The 23,369-nt window shown below is 40.7% G+C and overlaps 1 protein-coding gene across 2 annotated transcripts in view; it reads right to left on the bottom strand.

The window, feature by feature from the left end:
- Window positions 1-23,033, bottom strand: part of ASAP2 (ArfGAP with SH3 domain, ankyrin repeat and PH domain 2) — a 94,427-nt gene extending 71,394 nt beyond the window's left edge. For both annotated transcript variants that reach the window (XM_065630816.1, XM_065630815.1), the window contains exon 1: window positions 22,602-23,033. In XM_065630816.1, coding sequence (XP_065486888.1) covers window positions 22,602-22,727 — 126 coding nt within the window. In that variant the 5' untranslated portion in view covers window positions 22,728-23,033. The remainder of the gene's footprint in view (window positions 1-22,601) is intronic.
- Window positions 23,034-23,369: the final 336 nt, after the last annotated feature.

Raw genomic sequence — 23,369 nt, forward strand, 5'->3', positions numbered from 1 at the left:
TTAATAAATTACTTGCCAGTTGCTCCCACACCCATCCAATACAACCTATTCTGTCTCCTTCTCCACAGAAGTACATCTTCCCTCTTCTGCTGGTAACCAGCATCATGTATTCCCAGCACCATCTAAAACGTAACTATTTACACAGTATCTTCTTACTATGTTAAATTATTAAAGAAGCTTAAAACGGTTTCAACCCATCATATGTTCTAACACTGCTGAAGAAACAAGCAATATCACTTCCCCAGGCAGAATATTAAAAATGGAATTTAATTTATATTTTTCTGGTTAACTTAGTTAATTAATTGCACTCCCAACCATATGAACTTTCTCACTGCTATGCTGAACAAAATAAATTGCATATCTCTCAAATATCTTTCACACACTTTATCGCTAGGCAAAGCTTTCACCAATAAACTTGAATTTTATGTTGTAAGTCCTGTCCAGAATACTCAAGCAGTTATAACCAATCTGTTTCAATGAAAGAAGTAGAAGCAGGCCTTTAGACCGCACTGAAGAACAATACCAAACACTACTAATTATGTTACTCCAAGAGCTGTTTAGCATGATACGTGCTAAAAAAAGCAAACAAAAAGTACTAAATTAATGTCAGTTTTAATTAAAAATTTCAGTGAAATGCAGCAGCTACACATCTGACCTACCATTGCTCCATTGTTAATAATTTGTGCAAGAGAAATTGTGCGGAAAGTCAGTCTCTGAGACCCTATCCAATTATTTTAACATACTGAATACAAAAAGAAATATTATCTCTCATATTTGTGGGAGTATTCTTAAACTGAATCCATTCAGACCACAAATAGCTGAACAAAATCTTTGCAGCATCCCATGGAAACAAATGGATTTAGATGTTGCCTCAACATTAACAAAGTGTCATGGTACCGCTATATCCATGGGAAGTTTTACCTCCAGCATCTTTATAGTTCACGTATTAGCAGGAGAAGTGCAGAGGCCTTTTCACTTACAATTCTGAAATACAGAGGAAGGCGAAAGAAAACACCAAGAGATTCCATAAAAGTCACACAGAGTTCTGTTCACCCTCTACAGCAATTTGAATTGCATCCACTGTAACAAACATGTACACAGTGCGATCTCAAAGGTTAAATTAGTCACCTGTCTGCATGGGAGTACACAAAGTAAACTCCCTCATTGTGTATTCAGTGATTTCTAAAAATAACCTCAGAAAAGCATAATCTGATCAGCTGACTAAAGAGGAATGATAATTTCATCAATAACTGCATCAAAGGGCAATTACTCTCTTGGGGACAAAGCAAAAGGAATGTGTCTAGCTACAAGCATTACAAATAACAGTCCAAAGAGAAGGCTGACCAGACACTTAAAAGTCATAGATTTAGTTCACAGCTAAGGCTCAGATCTGTGTGTGTAGCTGATCAATTATTAAATCTCTGCACCTTAGTTTGGGGGAGAGGGAGAAGAAAAAAGAGAAGTGTTGGAAGGATAAATGCATTGGATGAATTACGAACCACTTGTGCTACTGCAGTCAAGGATTCTCTAGATTCATAAAATCTTCTGGCCTGTGACTGTCTCAGTCAGAAAGCACAGACTCTCAGCAAGGGAAAATCTTCCAGTCCTCTTCCTCAACCGAAGCCATCATTTTGGTTTGCAACTTCCCTCAACCAACTCCCACTTTCACCGGGATTCGGCAGTGGAAGAGCCAACCCAACACGCACAGTATAGCCAGGGTCCAACCGAAACGACAGCTTATGTCCTTGGCACACCAGTGACAACTCAAGCACCTACTATCTTAGCAAGGTGGTACACATAAAAGTCCAAAACAAGGACGACAGGAAAACACAAACAAACATAAAACCACGGACAGCACTAAGGGAAACAGAACAAGTGAAACTCAAAGCTGTAATGTGGTGAACATGTACAGACTAGGCAGGTCAGGCTCCCTTGGGCCCTCCCTTCTTCCCCTGCCTGCTTTCTCAGCTGGTCCAGGACAAGTGTTTGCGGGGACACGAGGTAAATCACAGGAGAGAAACAATCTGTGTTTATAATGATGCAAGGGAAGGAAAAAAACCATATATACATATATTTTTTTCAGCTAGGTCAGCTTTCCAACTCCAGCTACCAGGCAGCCCCTTGATACAATACAACCCGATGGAAAAGACGATGTGAAAACCAGGCATGAGCAGGAGGACCAACATACCCGGGTGCTCCAGCTGAAGAAACCTCCAGGGATATTTCTGAACAAGAGCTCTGTAGCTGCATGAGTGTGGCGAGCACTTTTACTACACTGTTGTCTCTACCAGATATGTTTTGTTGGGGTTGTTTTAACCCTTAGCATTACATTCATCTCAGGATTTCCTCAGATATTCATTCACCACAATAGAACAGGCTTTTTAAATTCAGTTTGTCTGGGAAGTGGTACCAGATTTTTATGGTGATAGTGCACACTGAGTCTGTAGAACGATGCTGAAACATCCAGGGAACGAATATGTGATGGAAGCAGGCTAAATACCACCTCAACTAACACTGACTTCGCTAGCTGAGGACTCAGCTTAGCTTTTGTTCAGGTAGATGATCCACTACAAAGCCATGAAATACAGAGAAAAATTATCCCAATAGCAAAGTATCCTACCCTTCTATCAAGGCAATATGGACTCAACTTATTTCTTTCCTCTCCCAGTCAAAAAAGAAAAAAAAAAAAAAAAGGAGGAATTAAAATAATTTGTGACAGTCAATACTCCATGTAATTATATTTGCATATAAAATGTAAAAGAATATTGTAATTAGAAAAATGGACAAACTTTCACAAACATAAACTGTGTTTCTGTGTTTCATTCTTTTAAAATATGAGTGTTTTGATTCAATTAATTGATATGATTAATGAGAATGGGAAGAAATTCAACAGTGAGGACTGCAAAGTTGTGTATCCAAGGCAAAAATACAAATATGAAATGGGAGATCAGTCAGAAAAAAACTAAGGAGAATAAAAAGGTTTGGCTTACCAGGTGATTGCAGAACCACCATAGGGTGCCAAAGTGTATAGCCATGAAAAACAAAAACATTAAGAAACAGGAGATTTCCTTCTACCAAAGACAAGGAAGCAAACAAACGAAAGTCATTGAGTGCTACATACTCTTTGAAATGCCCAAAAGGTGTAGGTCCAAAATGCTGGTCTTGACATCTTACATGTTTCTCAGAACCACTGGATCTTTGACTCTGATAAACACTTATGGAAAAATTACACATACAAAATGGGAGGCAATGTAGGTGTTGCTTTCATCCACCAGTACTGAAGTATGGAATGAATAAAAGTCTTTCTTAAACAGCTCTGGTTTTGTAATTAGATTACTGGGAATAAGGTGAAAAATTGGCTAGCCGAAGCAGGTAGCTAGAGGGAATTGGAATGTGCCCATTACACAAAAGCGAATAAACAGAAAGCACAAAATACTTAAATTAAAAACAAAAAATTAAAAATATTTTAAAAGCACAAAACATAGGAAGAACAGGCTGCCTTCCTGAAATGATCCCCAGTCACCAGAAGTGTTTCAGCTATAAACTAGGGGATTGATTATCAATAGGATTTTGTTTGGATACCATGGCACTGAGTGCCCGTTCCGTGTGCTTGTTCAGTTACCCTGACACACAGGCTGTAGCCTCCCCTCTCCCAAACGGAAAGGGTCCTACTTAACTACTTCTTGGTGGTAACAAAGAAGAAAAAAGGGATAAACACCAAGATACATTTAAGCTAAAAAAAAAAAAAAAAAAATTAGCATAAGAATAACTGAGTAAAAACTGTACCTGAAGAAACTGTGACTAGAAATTGGGAAAAACAAATCCCATTCTGGAAAGCTTTCCAAACAGGAGATAAAGGGTAAGAGGTCTCTAGCCATTTTAAGAGGCACCTGAAGGAATTTATAAAAGATCATTATGTTATTTCCTGTGGTGTTATCAAACTAGACTTGCTCCTGTAGGAGGTTTCTTCTAGTCCTCCATTCCTTTGTGAAATCTTTTGATGATGCTGCATTATCAAATGCAATGCTATGTATGCCTACAGATGAATGGACAAAATACTGAAAAACTTAGTATATTTAATACTGTATTTTAGTCTTGCTTATAGACCAAAAATGGGGATGGGGACTTTGCCTCTGTTTAACTGGAAGCCATTGGTGCCTACTTACAACTAGTGTTTCAAAGGAGTCATTTCAGCATCAAATTTGAAAATGTTAGCGCTTTGTCTTTAGTACTGTTCTTCATATTTTTCCATCCTTTTCTTTGTCCAGATCTTAGCGCTCATAAATCAGTTTAAATATAGCCGTAGCTTTATTATACTTCGAATTTTTAGTCCTGATTGTTTCGTAAATATACACACATTACACCGATGCACGCACACACATGCCAAAACACTACTCTCTCCTAATTCAGCTGCTCTGTGCACTTCCAGTACAGGGTCAGAAGCAGTGAAATTTAGAATGGCTTCTGATGTCGCATTTATTTTTACCCACTTAAAATGTCCAGTAAACCTCTGGACCAGAAGAAAAGTGACCATGTAATTCAGATGGTGAGACCACTTTGTCCTCCATGTAATGCTTACAGTTTTGACTCAAAAGAACTCTATTGCAAGACTGTTTATTTTGGCATCTGTTTATTTCAGTGCAATGTAGTCAAAGCAGCCATATAAATCATTTTCATAGTCCCACTCAGTATATACTGATGAGCGCTCAGGCGTCCTTCTTGTTAAAACCAGTAAATATAGCTTTGATTTAGGGAAAAAAACCCTGAATTCTATACAGTACGTTAGAAAAGATGGTACATTATTGTACAAGTGGTGCTATGCAGCGTGAACTGAAACAAACTCAAAAGTGACCTTCTTGACCATGCCCTTTTCAGTGCAATATTTTTCTGAACACAGTATTTATGTCTTGTTCCTGTGTTCATTTACTTTTATGTGACTTCTAACATCAATGTTCTGAAAAAAAATTGAAATTACTTTTTATATCAGAATCTATGGGGTGTTGCTGAGTACATCTAGAGATCATAGAGATCACTTGCTTGACAAGTCTAAAAGAAATATATTATGATCAACCTTGCATTGATGTTCTTCTCTTGACACGGATTTCAAGGCTTTTTAATAAATGGCAATATTGGATTGAAATACATGAATGTTAGGAAATTTATTGTCAAACCTGGTGCTCATATCAGTATTCTTCAAAATGCATTGCTAATCTCTCTTAAAATGGCATAGAAACATAATTTAGTTTTAAAACTGCTTTACCTTACAACCTCAGGCAACACTGTGAAAATGTTTACAAAAAATGTCTATTTGCTATGCTTGAAAAATCTGTAGTTTTTCATTTTTCTTGCTGTATCATCAATTAGTTTCTCTCTCTGTGCAGTTACTGTGCATTATCAAATACACCACAAAAACCCCAACTCTAGAACTATCTGCAATATGCAACATTTTTTAAAATTGTAAATCATGTTGTTTTTTTCCTAGCAAGTTAAGGCTAACATTTTGGTATCCATCACAAATATACTTTAGACACACTACTAATATATTTTTCACAAGGTATTCAGTAATACAAGCATTAGGTATTTGGCATGCCACAGGCTGAAAATTCCAAAATTACAATAATGAAGTAAATGCATTTCTCAGACCCATATAGAGTGTAGGAAAAGTGACTCAAATCATTACACAAAATATTGTTAAGTTTCATATGCCTGATGAGAATTTAACAACAAACATGTCTGTAATAAGTATACCAGGGAGGGGGACAAACACACCAAAATAAAGATAAGAAAATTCACCTTTTAAAATGAACACTAAAGACTCAACTACCAGTGATCAGTAGCAAAGGTTTTTTTCCTCATGCAGGAACAAGGTCCAGTTTCACTTGCCAAAGGCCAATTTCCATTTTAACTGTTTCAAAGGTTTCTACTCTGAACAATAAAATATGCCAGCTAATTAGAACCAAACCCATCTTATCAGGAAGAAATCAGTCTGAAGCTACTGAAACCTCCTGAAATGTTATTCTTACATCCTACTTCATATGCCCTGACACTTTAAAATAATAATAATATAGCTGTTCAAGTCCATTTCACATTGCCTATAAAGATGTAAGCCCACTGGGAAAGACAATGTTCAAACATTTCATTGCTGCTTTCAAAAAAAAAAAAAAAAAGAACTTCGAAACTAGTGTCAACCTAAAATTTGTATTGTCTAAACAGATCTGTGCAATATACAGGCTTCTTTCTTCTCGAAGCAGTATTGGCTCAACTTAATAAATGTATTTAATACATTTCAGGCTGGCACAAAAAATGAATATATTATTTGCTCTTTTCAGTGGAGTGAGGGGAAAACAAACTATTTTTATCATATTTAATTAGGTGAGGAAAAAAAAGCAGGAAGACAGAAAATGAGTAACTGAACACCCTGAAGATGATTTTGGCACCTCTTACAGAACCAAAGTGTATGAGGAAAAGCAGGGCAGTAGTACCATAACTGGAGAGCCCCCATGCTCTTAGTGGTTAGATGTTCATTAAACATCCTTTGTGCCAAACTTACAGCAGAAGTCTGGATCTTTATCTTATCCGAGTGTCCTTACACCAGTGCCGTATTTTTTTGTGGCCCAGAAAATAATTATTGATCTGTAGAGGAACAGAAAAATAGCCCTACTGGATCAGATCAACACTGCTTTTAACCTGATACCCTCTACTGGTAGTGGCCAACAGCAGATGTTCAGGGTAACAAGCAAAGCAAAGCACAGACACATCCTTGCCCAGGATAATCTCCCCTGTTTCCAGCAATCAGTTTAAAAAGAAAAGACTGAAAGACTTTCAACCAGAAACACCACATGGCCCAACATACTGCTCTCGAGAGAAACAAGAAGCCCAAGTTTTCTAACTCCAGCCAAAGGAAAGAAAAAAAATTAAACTTGACTTCTCACAGCTCAGTCCGAGAGCCTTCCTGCCTGTGCGACACTGCGGGAGCAGCGAGGGAGGAAGGGGAAGGAGGCGGCCATTGGCTTTGCTCTATTTTTTTTTAATCTAAAACAGTTGAAAGTCTCCAATACATTCCTTTCTTCTTACCCAAAGCAGTTTCATTTCAGAAAGGCTAAAATTAACTATTTCACATTTTTGGTTATTTGGATGGAGTTTTTGCTGAAAGTATTCACAGAAGTGGACCTGAACTTGTGAAAAGTCTCAAGGTAACCTTTTTTAAATTTTGGGAAATAAATACTTGAGCCTTTTGAAAAATACTCCTGGAGACAGGAACCTAGGTGTTCTTCCCCACACTGCACATCTAACTGACAAACATACCAAAAAAAATATTAACAGATTGACATTACATCATATAAACAATTATCTTAACCATTATACCTTTAAAACTAATCTCATTCTCAATTTCAGCAACTTGCATTAAAATATCAGGCTACTCAACAGCCATAAATTCTTCTGTACTTCACCCATTCCAGTATTTCAGGATAAGTAATAATGCCAGAGGCTGCTGCAGATGCTGAACACGAATAGAAACAGCCTTCCCAAAAACAAAAGGGCGCAAGAAGAAACTTGGTCAGTTAGTAACGAAAGGAGAAGTGATCAAAAAATTACTGTAGAGGCAGCAGAGCAAGAATCAGCCCAAGTGCCTCACTGGACTGGTCTTGTTTAAACAGTAACAACAGCAAGTGTTTTGAACACTCATACCCAGCGAGCACAATCGCTCACGGCTTTTCTCGTGTATCTTTACAGGTGATCTGATACTTGCTGTAATTAATCCTCTCTGACTCAAAAGATCAGAGATATCCACAGACATTCTATCTCAGTTTGTTATTTCTCTATTAGAAATTAACTGTCTGTATTGCTGGCCTCAATCCACTTTTCAGTTACAGAAGGTAGTAAAAAACTTCCTAAATTCTGTTATCTCCCTCCAAAACCCTCTTTCCATTCTCCTACTGTTATGTCTTCATTTCTTCCCTCCATGTATCAGTTTCTTTTCTAAATCCTCTCCAGTTTCCATCTACTGATCACCTGGCACATTCAGGGAGGGACTGACACAAAGGGTGGAAAAAAACCTCATAGGCATAGTCTGTGGCAAGGCATTCCAGCCTCCGAACATATTCTAGAAGAAAAATAATATTAAAAACTTTAATTTTGGGTAATTACTTTATCTGGAGTGTACTTGTCAAGAAATGCTCCAGAATATTACATTCTACAGTAGCTATGACAGTTAATTTGTATAAATAAGCTCTTAAACTTGAGACCTGTCTGCTTAAGAGATTGTGAAAGTACAGAGATGGATAAGCAATAAAAAGGACAGGGTTTGTGGCAGAATTTTCTCTGCGAAGTCCCTTTCCACAAAAGCATTATTTCTCCAGCATCTGGGTTTGTGGTTCTTGTGGGCCCAGTGCCAAGGCAATCTGCTTGAACAAGCACTGGTCTATCTGGCAGAAAAATGTAGTAAATGTTTTGGCTCTAAACTACTGTGCGTACAGCTAAGGGTATGCACGGTGGAACGAGGTACTGCCACTGCTTTGGGAAATTAATTCTTGTAAGTAAAAGGGAGCTCTGTTGCAAAAGTAAAAGATGAGAAAATATGACACTGCTGTATGTTGTATACACAAACACACTTGAGCATGACGACTTTGTACAATGATTCATTTTTTATTAAAACAAAGAAGCGATGCCTAAAAATCAGAATTCTCTACAAAAGCACTTCTATCAGTAAAGAAAAACCCCAAATCAGAGGTTCAGAGTGTACAAAATGTTCCATCATTAATACAAGTCACTACATGACACTGTTGCACGCTGAACAAAAAGGTGCTGTATCTGTGTATTAATCATTCACCACATGCGTCCCTCCCTACCTAAAGTTGGGAATGCAACAGATACTTAAGCCAGGGGACAGACATCAAGCATTTTTGTGTAACAAAAACTTCTGCCTAAGAGAAAAGAATGGAGGCTACTTATGCCAACTATTTCTCCAGAACACATCCACCTCCTGAATTAACCGATTTTAATACTGAGAAATATATTTTCCTTCTCTTTTCGTAATTTCACTACCAACATCACAGTTATCTGCTTTCAAAGACAAGATGACTGGACTTTAAATACAGATCTCATTAAGCAATGTAACAGACTTGATGCACTTACTATTTACAGTGCCCATTTTTAAACAAAGACTGTGTAAATAAAACTCCCTTATTATTTAATTGTTGTTTAGTCTTCCAGTTGTTCTAGCCAATTCTTGATATCCGTGTCCATGTATTTATTATTACATGCTTCAACATCCTAAGATATATCACTATGTAAAATAAAGTAACATAGATAACAAGATAAAGTCTCAATGAAACCGACTCAAACAGCCAGGTGAACTTTAGCATCCTTTCACCCGTGTCAAAATTCTCTGGTCCTCGGCCTGCATGAGACTTTGCTCTAGCTTCATGTTTTTGCATTTGTCTGCTCCCAGCATCCATCAAAGCCCTGTGTGGTTGGGAGCCCAGCTGTTGGGAGAGGCTGATCCTTGCTCCATATCACTCAACAGCATTAACCATGAGCTGGGCTGATGGGATTTTCCTTCTGCAGATTTCTCAATTCAGTACTCTTTTCCCTGGTATTAAATCCTTCTATACACCATCAGAGCCAACAAGAATTAATCTTCACAGAACATAATACCCTTTTATTCTGCATATGACAAGCTTTTTGAATAGAGAATTTTTAGTTATTTATGAGAGTAATCAACAAATGAAACACTTCCCAGATACTGAAAAGTTCCCACATCAGCGGTCTGATTTGGTTTTAGTAGTCTTCAAACCCTCTGCTTGAACCAGGCAAACGCCCCAGTTGCAATTTCTATAAAATGATGAAAAACTAAATAGCATTTTTTCCCTATATATGATGCACTTACTCTATCCTAAAAATGAAAACTTTTGTAGTGTGTGCACAGGTCAACTGGATACCATAAAATGACCTATCCCTCCCCATCCAACACTCCTTTGACTTTTTCTTCATGTATCTTCTTTATTTATCCAGTAATTCTAGGGATTAGAAATAAACCAAGAAAAGCAGAGTCTACAGTAATGCAGCACAATCAAACCTCTGCCTTAACAGGCCTCTGGGAGCCTCTCAACAGAAAAAATAATAAAATCTGTATTAAAAACATCTTTGGCAGACATATACGTGAGATGGCCATTCTGAAAGTGAATAAAAGGCACACAAACTTCATCTAGTTCATGACACACCTGGAACTTTTAGGACACCATACTCCCATAACAAAGAATGAGAGGTAACTAGAGGGGACACCAGAAGAGACAAATCACCTCAAATGTACCAAATATTCATAGGGAAACACTGAACCAGCTGTCAAAATTAGGATTAGCAGAGGTAAAGCAATACATCAGCCATCACCTCTCTATTATTAGGGCAGAAATTTATGAAAGGCATCTACCTATAACACTGGTGGCATATTAATTACTACAGCTTAGTTCTCTTCAGTGGAAAGTTTTTTCCTTTTACAATTTAACACATTTTGTATAGTTAACCTTTCCATTTCATTTGCTAGTTTTCACATGAAAGCCCAGCGTCAAATGAAAAAACTCATCGTCTCTTGCAACACTGTAAAAATTACTTCTATTCTATAGTGGCTTCCAGACTTCAGCCTGTGATTTTCACTCCAACCTCTCTACAATTCACTATAGCACCTTTGAAAACCTCTGCATGGTCTCTTGGTATTAATCAATTTTTTCCCAATTAAAAAGTAACTGTGTGATGGCATAATTAACAGTAGCTAATGCAAATATAAGATAAGCCAACTTATGGCAATGAAACATTTGATAACATCAGTATCTTCCTCTTTCGGTTAAATGGAAAAAAGAAATTGCATTAATTTCATTTTGTGGATGGATTGTCATGCTGTAGCTATCGGTAAAGGCCTTGAGTTCTTGTTGTATAAACGCATAAACAGATTCTATGAATTTCCATTTGGGAATTTGTTTTTCAATAAAAGAATGCATCCAAACTGTCATATAGTATCATTCATTTTAGGTGCCCAACTAGTGGAATCTTGAAAACAATGACCTTATATTCTGCTGGAATTTCAACAGCTTCAAGGACAACTAAAATCAACAGTTCAGGCACTCCTGTCACTAAGGACAGCTTCCTAGAAGTGTAAGTGAATCTTAAGTCACACAATTATTGGTGTACCAAATGGGAGATATAAAACACCCATTTACATCATATTTGATATAAAAATAAAAGCTTTCCCCCCAGGGTGACCTTGCCAAAATAATTAGGGAGTTCACGTACATAGAATATACCTATAAAATGGAGTAAAAAGTACTTCCCTATGCCACTGAGCATTAGGAAGATAAACTCATACACAGCTGCTACATAAGACAAAGCACAGAACAACTTCTGCATTTAAAATTGAAGCAGTTTAGAACAGAGAAGCAGGTCCAAGCCTATCAGCACTTTTGTTGTGTTCTTAATGGAAATAAGAAACAGCTAGTGAATCAACTGACTGCAAATGAAGAGACAAACACCTGAATTTATACATAACCAAACACCATGTGTCCTTGCACCATCACCACTTCCATATGGCTTGGGGGACAGGGAAGGTAGTGGTCAATACGGTCACTCCATCCCCAGCACAGAGAAAACTGACTGCAAATACTTACATGAAAAGCTCACCATCCACAACCAGAGCAGTTAAGAAACGGAAGACAATGAACTAAGCAAAACAATGAACGAAACCAAACAAAAAGTAGCTTCCAAAAGATTTACTACTTCATTGCTCGTTCAATGCTACTCTCTTCAGCGCAGCTAGCATCTAGTCTACATGGAGCACGAAGTGTAGGAGGACTCTGCTGGTGTTTTTTTCTGTTGTTGTGTAACATACACCTACAGTTCTGGAAAACAAACAAATGATTAAAAACGTGTGCTTTGCAAGACTCTATACTGCGCATTTTGCATGTGACAACAGAGCAGGGGCTCTGTGCTTGCATGTGCTGAGGAAATTTCCATTCCTATTACTATAGCCCAACAGTAATCCTGTTTGATTGAAGGGGCTTAAAATGATTAGTAAAAGCATTTGTTTCTAAGTTGACTTCTCCAGAATACAGTCTAAGTTTCCTCAAAATTCCATATCCTAGGAAAGAAATCTTTCACTAACAAAGCACATAAACCATAAAACATGAGAAAATAATCCATATCAATATTTACATTGCTTCACTACTTTTTTTCCCTTCCTGTATGCCTTCTAAATGTAGAACAAAGCTTTCAGGAACGTAAAAGTAATTTGTTCAGCTCTAATCACTTCAGCTGTTTTCATGTATCTACACACATACTTAGCATAATGCCTAGACAGAATTATAGATTTCAGACTAGAACTACATTGATAATCTGACCTTTAATCAGGGATAGTTGAGGGGTCCACACACAGCATATATACACAGGTTCTATACACCATACTGCTCTGAGACAATGAGGAGCTGACTTTCAGCCTTCCCTCTCAATTCAGATGCTGGAATTTATACTATAGGTTTTTTCATGTTAACTTTTACAGCCACCTCTTAAAGAATATGCTCCAAAGAAATACACTTCACTGTACAATATGTCGCTTCCATAGTAAATATTTTTGTGAAACAGAGTTCACATATATAAAGAGGCGAATTTTTCGAATTCTGTCCAACACCTACTCACTTGAAAACAAAGCCTGCTACTCTAGATGAGAAGTACTGAATTGCACTACCAAAGCTTATTTCCTGCAAAGCAGCATTGCTCACAACACAGCTATTCAGTTACAGTGCTGTATCTCAGTTCCTCCATTAATAAATTCTGTCCCACAAGGTCAATTATTTTGTCTCTCCAAATAAAACTGAGACATGTACAACGGCTAATAAAGTCTTCATAACACTTCATACTTTCTATTTTCTGGATACGTAACATGCAGAACTCTCCTTCCACTCTCCTAAACTACAGGGTAGGAGGTAGCTTTCCACCATCACCATCCACTTTCCTCCATCACCACCCTTTCCCTGTCTCCCTCCCTGCCTCCTTACTGTGCTGATCCTTTCCACATTAGCCCTCCCTCCACGTTCTCTGCCTGTCATTTTCATCCTGTTTCCTGCATGAACACGGCCGCACTGCCCCTCCCTTCGCAGTTCCTGTCAGCTCTGATTCCTCTGAACTTCCTTAGAATTTTTCTGCATTTCCTTATCCCCTCCTTAATGCTTCTGCCTATTTGCCAATTCCTGACCTCCCACTCCTCATGCCTCTGGATGACTCCCTCAAAACCTAGATTGTCTTTAATTCAGATTCCATTTTCTTGCACTTTTGACTGATCCTTATATTACCTCTTAGGCATTTCAGCTGTCTATCACTCTTCTGTATTCCCAGTTTTTGTTGTTTCCTAACCAAATTTACTCTTCCCTTTGTTCCCTACATTGAGGTAAACTTCTTGCGAGAACTCTGGATTTGGTCCAAATAAAAGAAGCTGGTGGTCATCTTAATCTCATATCTAATACACTTCTAGCTTATGTCTCTGTCCCAACCGAGAGCAATTGCATTCAGTAAGCATTTTGCATACAGAAGAGTTTGAGCTTGGTGCTAATAAATGCAAGATTGTGTGGGGAAAAGGCTGGGGGGGGAGGGGGGAAGAGAAACCTCAGCGTGCAATATAATCAGTAGTTACAAACATCAAACTTCTGTTTGTCCCATAACTTGGTCTATATTTTCCAGCTGGGTTTAAGGGAAGAAAAAACAAACAAACCTATCCAAGTTAAAATGGACCAAAGCAGAGATTTTAACTTTCCATGGAACCTGGGTGTAATCATCCTATACAGCTTTACAAGCATGATTCTCAGTAATTCTGTACTTCCATAAGGAATTGCCAGCATCGATGCAAAAGTAAACAAGGAACAACACAGTTTCTCCTGATGTGAAGTTCTTGCACATCTCACTGTGCTACAACTTAAAAAATGAAAGCAAATGTGAAAATACCATCTTCTTGCATATCAGTGGCACTTGCTGTAAATACTTGTTTATAGTATTTTTCGAGCATTTCTGAAAGGACAAAGGGGCACTGGTTACTTTGCTAGACTGCCACTCATCCAGGGATACGTACAATCTGAGTCAGAACATCTCTCCTCCTCAATTAAACAGTCATGGTCTGCATTTCTGCATCTATTGCAATCATTTTCACTAGCTGTAAATACTTCTCCTCTCCATAGTTGCCTTTTTAACCCTCTGTGCTTAAATCAGGTATCATCCTAGTCTTCATAGGATTTGTACAGAGTATTTGCTAGTTACCATCCTAGTTCTTTCAGAATCCTGGAAAATAAGTTAACCAGTCCCAACAAACTGAGTGCTGTAAGCTCACAGTTTTGTTTATTGCTTTGCTTACTTGAATCTCTATTCCCACTATCCATTCTACCTTTTCCCACACTTTAAGCTCAAAAACTGCAGCAGAGCATTCATTTAGATTTGGCAATACTGACATTATCTTTAACAACTACTACATTCTAACTGCGTATTACCCTTTCTTTCTCTCCTCACAACTCTTGTGTTTAAAGAGTGGTTTTGTTTTCTTTACTGCCTGCTGTCATTTCTAAATAAACTTGACTTTCGCAAATTTGTCTTTTATCTTTACACATACTCTTTAATGCCAAACTTTCCTCTATCTGGCTTTTTCTTCCCATTTCTGACAGGCTCTGCTCATTTGTGAGATTCTTCTTGGGGTGTTTCAAGTCTGTTGTTTTTCCCATAGTTCTCCCCTTTCTTGGGATATTTCACAAACATTCTTCATGCTTTAGTACAAAAACTCTTCAGTTCTGCTGACCTCATCACTTTTCAGCTTAATGATTTCTCCCTAAATATAACTTTTTTTTGCTTGTTTTGCCTTGTTTTGGCTTTTAATTTCTTTGTTTTGCTTTTAGTACACAATGAATTGGGCCTCAACCATTCAACAAATGCTTCGCTTCTTTCCAGTCCCATCCACTTGATTCCTGCCTTTAAACCAGAGATTCTCACATTAGCTTCTGTTTCCTTCTGTATAAGTCAACATCTTGACTCATCATCACAGATGCTTGACCATAATGTGGCTGAAAACAGCTCTTATTTATTCCTCTTGCACTCTTCCTCCATGCTTGCAATGTTAGCAGACAGCCCGCTTTACCAGACCATAACCAACAGGTTCTCTTAAACTGAAACCTGCCTATCATCAACCATGCAGATCTCTTCTGCACAGTCCCTCTAAAATAAAGCTTTTCACTCTAAGCTAAGGTTTTTATCCATGATCTCATGATTAACTTTGACTATTTCAATACTCTGGCCTTGACAAACATGGTCTATCTCAGTCACATCCACTCACGACACCAAACCTTTCAGTTTGTGTTCTATGCTATGAATCTCTCTCTATACTTGTAAACAGCACTCTCTTCCGCATCGAATATAAGTCTTTGATTCTAACACTTATTAGTAGGCAACACCAACCATCTCTTGTTCACTCATGACTCCTCTCCCTCCAATCAGACTAAGGCTGGCCAATAACACCTATTTGATTTTTTAAAATCACACCTTCATGTTTTCCTACCAACATTTATTTGGTACTTATCCTACCAACATTTAGGTTTTATAGCATCCACAAACTCTTCTGAGCTACACATATGACTAAACATAGAATGGAGTGAGGATGGAAGGTATCTCCACAGCTGGAGAACCTGCAGAAATACTTCACCCAGAGAATGTCTCTTTTCTCTAGCAATTTCATGAAGAATGTAATGTTTACTTAGAGCCAGTGAAGGCTGAGGGCAAGTGAAGACTTGCCACTGACCCATCCATGAGAGACAACCCAGCTTGGCATGAAGCCCAGTAGAGCCTCAGCCATGGCTCTAGGACCATGGGCAGGGCTGGGCCAAGGCTGCTGTAGAGGGGGCAAGGCTGGGGGCTCCATGGAGGGAGGTAAAGCACCAATAATCTCTGTAGCAAAGGAGTTTCAATAAATTACAAGAGATAAGGAGACTGTAAACATCGAGAAAGTATAGAGATGCTTGATACTCAAGACAACAGAGGGAAGAGATAACCTAAATAGGGCTAGGCCCAACTTTTCTGGAGCTTCAGGTGCAAAGGTTACGTGTTTCTGGGGAAACGGGGCCAACGGCTGGTGTGGGCTGTTAAGAGTGAGGCTCAGAAGCTGGGGTACAGGAGTTTAGACAGGGAATAGTTGTATGTAATGTATATACATGTATATACATACACATATAGAAGGCACAAATTATAAAAATAAAATATTTAAGAGTTATACTAAAATGCTGAAGAACCACTACTCTAATGCATATGAACAAAAAGAAACCACTTCACAGTGGTCCAGCTGCAAACACAGTGCACTGGTCGGGTGTACCAAGATCTCTTGGATTCCTCCACCTGTATTACTCAGCCATGTCCACTTGACATGTGCACTGTAAGCACTTTGGAGCAGGGATTAGGCTTTTGTCCTGTGACTCTGCAACACCTTTCAGAACAAAGACCTCACCTTTACCTACCATCACTGTATAATATGGTACACAGAGAACAACATGAAGACAAGAACAGGAAGCGGAAATGAGTTAAACTTAAGCAGAATTTTTTTCCACACCTACTCTCTTTTAGCATCAGCATGAAGTATACTAAATCCAGATAAGATGGTCCTGAGAAATGCAGTGGCACTAGGGAAAAATCAAAAGACAAAAGCCGCAGTTAGTAAAATACTTTAGAAATGTACATATTTTCCATTGATCCTCCTAAGGGAAATGGGGGCATTTGCTAATAGGAAGCAGATGAATCATCGGATGCACCAAGGTAAGGTGCACAGCAATCCACTTAAATGGTTTGAAATTGTTTTAACTGACTGCACATTGTTTGTACTTTAAAGGTTTAAGGTTTAAATTCTGTATTTTAAAATATGCACAAAGCTCCGGCTGAAGACCTACAGTTTACCTCCTGTATTACTGCAACTTCCATCCTTTATATTCCTCTCAAAAAGAAAAAAATTTCCCACACTCCTTTTGAAATCCTCATGCCATTTGTGTCATAATGACTTTTCCAGAAACCTCTTTGGATGCTGATGACAGAGAATCATGATTCCAGAAAGGAAGAAGTGGAACACAAAAAAAGTTTTAGGCAACGTGTATTTATGGAACTGTATTCAGTAATGAGGTAAGAAAAGCATGCAAATATTTTCTACCAAAGAGCACATTATAGTGGACACAAAGATATATTTTATCAAAAGGAAATATACAAATAATAGTAGAATTTCCCAGAAAACACTACAATATATGACATTTCCTACTGCTTCTCAAAGTATACGAAAACACCTTCTTCCCATAGGTTTCAAAAGCAAGTCACAATCATGTAGTACAAGAAGACAGGACGTCGGTCCTAAAGATCTAACGAGCAAAACACATATGATGGGGAAAGCAGAAATTTTAAAAACACACATGCATATGCGTGTATCCAGTCCCATATTCGCCCACCCTACCAAGCTGTTATTACATCTCATCCTCATTAGCTTTGCAGGACCAAAATGGAGCAGAGAATCACAGAATTTTAACATACAGGAGAGAATGAAATTCCATAGGCATCAATCCCTCACACCCTTCCAAGCCAGCTGAAAACTGTGGGATTGCAGTAGGTGGTAAGAAGTTGTTACCATTTCTGATACAAAATCCTGCATTACGAGTGAGGATGAGGAAGGAAAGGACTTGATACTGAAATGAGAAATGACATGCCACACTCCTAGGATTGGAAATTACAAAAAAAAAAACCCCACCCACCTATAAAACAACAGAATCATTGAGGTGCAATAGTAATGGAATAGATGCCTATAGAACAAAGGCAGGTGGAGACTTGAAATTACAAGTTATGGCTTTAACACTTATTTCACGGATTTTACAGAAATTCCTGGAGAGAGTCTTTTAAATAGACTCCAAACAATTAAAATCTCCTTCTAGCCAGAGAACTAAGAACATCTTTGGTAGCAATACATTGTTTCTTTTGGTTGCATGTTTTACATCTTTCCACCATACATTCGCTCTGTCTACTTCCTACAACACATTCACTCCAGTAGCAAATGCTACTGTGCTGGAGAGGGCGTTCCAGTAACCTATTAAACTTCTCTCAGTGTTTCTATTCTCTTTGCTTTGTAGGGAAATCTGCACATGCAGTGAGGCTTAAGTAGGCGGGCTAAACTTTGCACCTCCAGTCCCGAGTTACACTGAAATGTCTTCAGCACATGAACCGTCTGCTACTCTCTGTAGCCTGCACAACAGCCCCCTGCCCTTTTTTCTTGGTCTCAAAGCACTGGACCACGACAAACAGGTAGAATAGAAATAAATATGTAGGATTTTTATGGGCTTCAGTTCCAGTATTTATACCTTAATCCATGCTTCAAAAGAAAGTGGCACACTTGGATTCTATTAATTAAATCACTCCATAAAATAATTTCTAAAAATCTTTAATGATCACAGTTATTAGGACCACTTTGCAGGCTCTATTACAGTTTAGGAACTATTTTATTTAACTTACAACATATAAAAGATAGAAGTGTACCTTCTAAGTAATGACAGTACTAAAACCAGATGTTTAGGTGTTCATAGCTTAAGAATAGTCACCACACGTTTTTAGATTCTAGAAGCTTTAATAGAAAGTCAACTAAAAAGACTGCATTTGCCAGACTGGATTACTGATTTCAAGCAGCCCCTCCCCCAATCATGTGACTATGCTCTGTACCCTATCAATTAAAACTTGTTTAATCTTAGTCTCTATCATACATGCAAGGATTAAACAGTAACCTGTAAGAGCCTGTGACATGTGCTGCTCACTTGTAATTTTGTTTTAGCAGAAGCTAAAGATGCCAAACATTTTGCCAAGCAACATCCTCATCTGAGAACAATGCAGAAATTACATGATTCCTTTTCCTTTGAAATCATGTTGTGTTCCATGAGCATGCCTTTCCTAATCCCTTTTCCACTACTGAGAGCAAAGGATCAGATTCTCTTTCTCCAAGTGTTTGAATAGGCACCAGCTCCTAAACTGCAATGCAGGCGCTTTTGGTGATCTCACAGGCCATGATCCGCGGTCTGTAACTGGTGTGCACAATCACATACAACAGTAAATCTCAAAGTATTTTCAACTGATACTAAAACTCAACCATATTCTGCAACTGACAGAGGTCAGTTAATCCAAGTTCAGAAAACACTGATTTAAGGTAACACCATTGCCCACAGAGACATATTGGTACATTATAAACTTACAATCGTCCAACATCTTATTGATTTCCTCACTTAACAAGCACTTTCCACTCCATCACTGAAAGCAAGGCCTCATTAACTAAACTTTTAAGACAGTATTAGATACCTGCTAATTAACTAAGACAGAATTACAAAACTGGTAGCCAGCAGTGGTAATGATAAGTGCAAAACACTTCCCATTGGGATGTGGAAACAGCTGTGTTTGCACAGAGCTGAGCCCAAGCTGACAAGCCACAGCAGCCCCCAGCTCCTGTGCTTTTGCACTGGCCCCCCCCTCTGCCTCTGCTTCCGAGGGAGCGCCAGGCTTGGGAGACTCGAGCTGGCTTCATGCAGGCAGCTGCACAACCCGTTCCAGAAACAAATTTGCTGGGAAAAGCAGTTAAGAGACATCCTCAAAGTATTAACCAGTTGGTTTGTGGATTTAATACATGTACACAGTATCCTGGAAAATGAAAACTTAAGTGTCTTCAGCTAATAAACCAGCTCTTAAAGTCACTTGTTAAAGTCAATGCATACACAAAGCCAGCAGCCAGAGTGGCTTCAACTTAACAGGTAAGTGTTTTGAGCAACACATTCCCTAAATCACACACAGCGAGGCCTCCTAGTTTTCAGCACCATACTGTCTACTGCAACAGAGCAGCGTGCACTGGAACCGACGCTTCACTGAACTTGCAACACTAGAAATGCAAATAGGTTCTTTGTGTTACCTGTACATTTTTATAATAGGCACATTCTCTACTAAGTCTTACTTCGCTCATAACAAGCTGATGAACTAATTCTTGCCCAGCCTTTTAGAAAAGAGGTGCTGAGCACTGACTTCTCTGTTACACAATTTGTAGACAGCTTTTTATCGAAGGATCACATTTAACCTGAAAAACCAGGCATATCATGCTAAAGGACCCGAGTATTTCCAAACCAAAGGAGCCTGAGTCTGAAAAAATATTTCAGTTTGGAAACCACGCAAATTTGTTTGTAGCCCTTAATAAATCACAAAGAATAGAATTCAGTACTCACTTCAACACGTTTTAGTACAGCAGCACAGACAGCAACTGCTGATATTTTGCCAAAAGTGCTAGATAGATCGATACTATTAAGAACAGGTATAGCCAGTGCAAGCTCTCATCTCCTGCCTTGCAAACTTTACTTAGACCTGTAAGATGCTGGAAACATTCCCTATCATCATTATAATAAAAGATAATTTTTGTACCTAAGCTAGCAGACAGTGTCTAATATCTGAAATATGCAGAGATACAAACAAAAGATTTAACATACTGATCGAGTTTATTTAAAAATCAAACAGCAGTGTATGAGAAAACCGACACAAAACCAAATGCCAAGCAGTTTAAACAAGAAATGAATCCACTATATTCAAATTTTTAAATGCATATCATTCTCCTAACGTCAAGAAAGGTTTTCAATACACAATTTATTGAGATGAATCTTTGAAAGACCTTAAGAGATATATGTTTTAAATTTCACGCCATCATATATAATTCTTTTATCATTAAACAGGAAAATGAAAAAAACTTTTTTTTTTCTGAGAAACGATATGACACTTTTGCAACCATACAGCTTGAGAAATTGAGGCTAAGACCAGTTTTTGTGAGGCTTGTAATAAAAATCTCTAAAGCTAGCAAAACTGTTTTTGACCCATATGCTTACACTACCTTCTGTTTTGTGTTAGTGAATTATTAGGCAGCTCTACCTTACAACTAAAATAATTCACTGTTCTAAATATTCTGTAAGAAAAAGTTGCCTTTGATACACAATTGTTGATCTTAACACCATCGGGTTAATAAGATATAATTAAACCCAGGCATTTAAGCGCAATCTTACAGGGAAGAAAATTACCTCAGGAACAAAACAGTAATTCTGTCTGTGCAGATTATTTTCACTTCAACTCCTTGCTTTAGTGGTTTTGGGAACTGGCAAAACAGGAAAATCTTGAAAAGGGTGTTTAAACACCTAACCTGGGTTTTGTTCACTTAAAACAGGTTAATAATCCATTGCTAGTGGCAGCTCTTTAGTAAGAAAAGACGTCAACTACTGACAAGATTCTTTTTTGCTGAAGAGGCTCTTTTTAATATATATGCTTATTGCAAAAGAAATCAACACTGTAAGATCTGATGTAACAGGTAGACGGAGCAAATGAATCTGCATCACAAGTAAGACTCCCCCCCTCCCACAAGTTAATTCTGAGAAGCTGCTAGAGGAATTAAGATACACAGACGCTTCTCATCTCATTGTGCACATATGACTGGGATGTGGAATGTGTTCTCACTGTGTTCAGACCTGTCCCAGATTTCCCTCTGACTCGGAACAGGAGGGAAAAGAGCCTCTCTCTCTCAGTCCCCAGTGCTGGCAGCCACCCTCCGTGCTAGGGAGGGCTCTTACCATCAGGTTCAACGGCACGTTTCGGGTATCTTTTAAAGAAAGAACACCGCACGGCTCTCTTCGCCAGACAAAAGCGGCTCACACCAAGTCGCCGCTGACCAAGAGGCGGCGAACCAGCGGCGGCCCGGGCTCCCGCGCACCGAGGGGCGGCTGAACCGGCGCCGCCGGGTCCTCGCCGCCCCGGGAAGGGCCGGCATCACCTCCCGACCCTGCAGATGCGGTTCCTCGGGGAAGGCCACCTTAAAACATATGCCGGGGGGCGGGGGGGAAGGGTGTTTAAATTTCTGTGTGCGGTGACTGGAGAGCAGATTAAATCCCACCTGCGCTAGGAAGCAGACACACACACACACACACACACACACACACACACACACACACACACACACACACACAGGGGGAAAAGGACACTCCAGCCTCCCGCACCGCCAGGGCCCCAGCCCCGCACGCCGAGGCGGCTCAGGTGTCGCTGCGGAGGGCAGAGGGGGGAGCTGCAGAGTTCAAGTTCCCCCCCAGGTAGGAGGGAGAGCGGGCGGGCGGAGCCGGCTGGCTCGGGGACCCTCGGGCGCCAGGATGAGAGAGAAACGAGGGTTCGGGCTCCCCTGCCCCCGGGCTGAGAGAAGCGGGGCTGGGGGACGGCCGGCGCCCCGGCCCCGCCGTGAGCTGAGGGGCGAGCTCGGAGCGGGGAGAACGGGCGGAGCACGAACCCGCGGGCCGGGGGCAGCAGCGCCCCAGCCCTTCCCCCCGTCTCCTCTTCTTCCCCCTCTCCACCCGGGCGAGCCCCATTTCCCCCCAGCGGCAGCCGAGGGCGCTCCTCGGGGCCGGGCGGGGAGAGGGAGCGGCAGGAGCCAGCGCCGGTAGCGCCTTGTTCTCTGCCGCCGCGGCGGGCAGCCAGGCCGGAGGGGGCTGCGCAGCCCGCTCCCCGCCTCCCCTGCCGGGGCTCACCTCCTCGATGGCCGCCACCGTGTTCCTGCACTGGGCCATCCGGGTGGTGAAGTTGGAGGCGGTAGGTGACTTGTAATCCTCATTGGTCTCGGACACGAATTCCGACACGGAGATCTGGTCCGGCATGGCGGGGCGGGGATGAGTGGGGCGAGGGGAGGGGAGAGGGGAAGGGGGGAAAGCAGGCGGCTCCGGGGGGAGGGGAGGGCCCAGGGGGGGCTCCCCCCTCACATCGCTCGGCAACCGGCGGCGGCAGCGCCCTCCTCGCAGTCCCGCCGTCTGGAGCGGTGTTGTTCCTCCGCCGCCACACAAGGAAATTCCCCGCACCCACACGCCTCCTCCCCGCGCGGTCACGCAGCACCGGGGGCCGGGCACACGCCCAGCGGCGAGCGGGGGGAGGCGGCGGCGGGAGCTGCCTCCACTCCCCGCCCTCCCTCTCGCTTTCTCCCTCGCACACACTGGCAGGGCGGAGGCGGGCCGAGGCGCGGCCGCATGACCCCCGCCCCAGCCTCCGCACGCCCGGGTGAGACCTGAGGCCGCGCAGTCGCCCCCCGGCGCCCGCCCTGAGAAGATGGCGGCCCCTCCTTCCCGACCCCCGGCGGGGAGAGCGGCGGGCAGGGCTGCGGGGACGGCGTGGCCGCGTCGTCCCAGGGACAGCCAGAACAAGCCCAGCCGTGCAGTTAACATCGCGTTTAACGACAACACGGCCACCCAGGGGCAGGAGAAGGTGAGGTGCGATGCCTACCTGATGCCAGGAGGGACGGCCGAAGC

This window comes from Caloenas nicobarica, chromosome 3, assembly GCF_036013445.1.
Source record: "Caloenas nicobarica isolate bCalNic1 chromosome 3, bCalNic1.hap1, whole genome shotgun sequence".
In the NCBI taxonomy this organism is placed as follows: domain Eukaryota; kingdom Metazoa; phylum Chordata; class Aves; order Columbiformes; family Columbidae; genus Caloenas; species Caloenas nicobarica.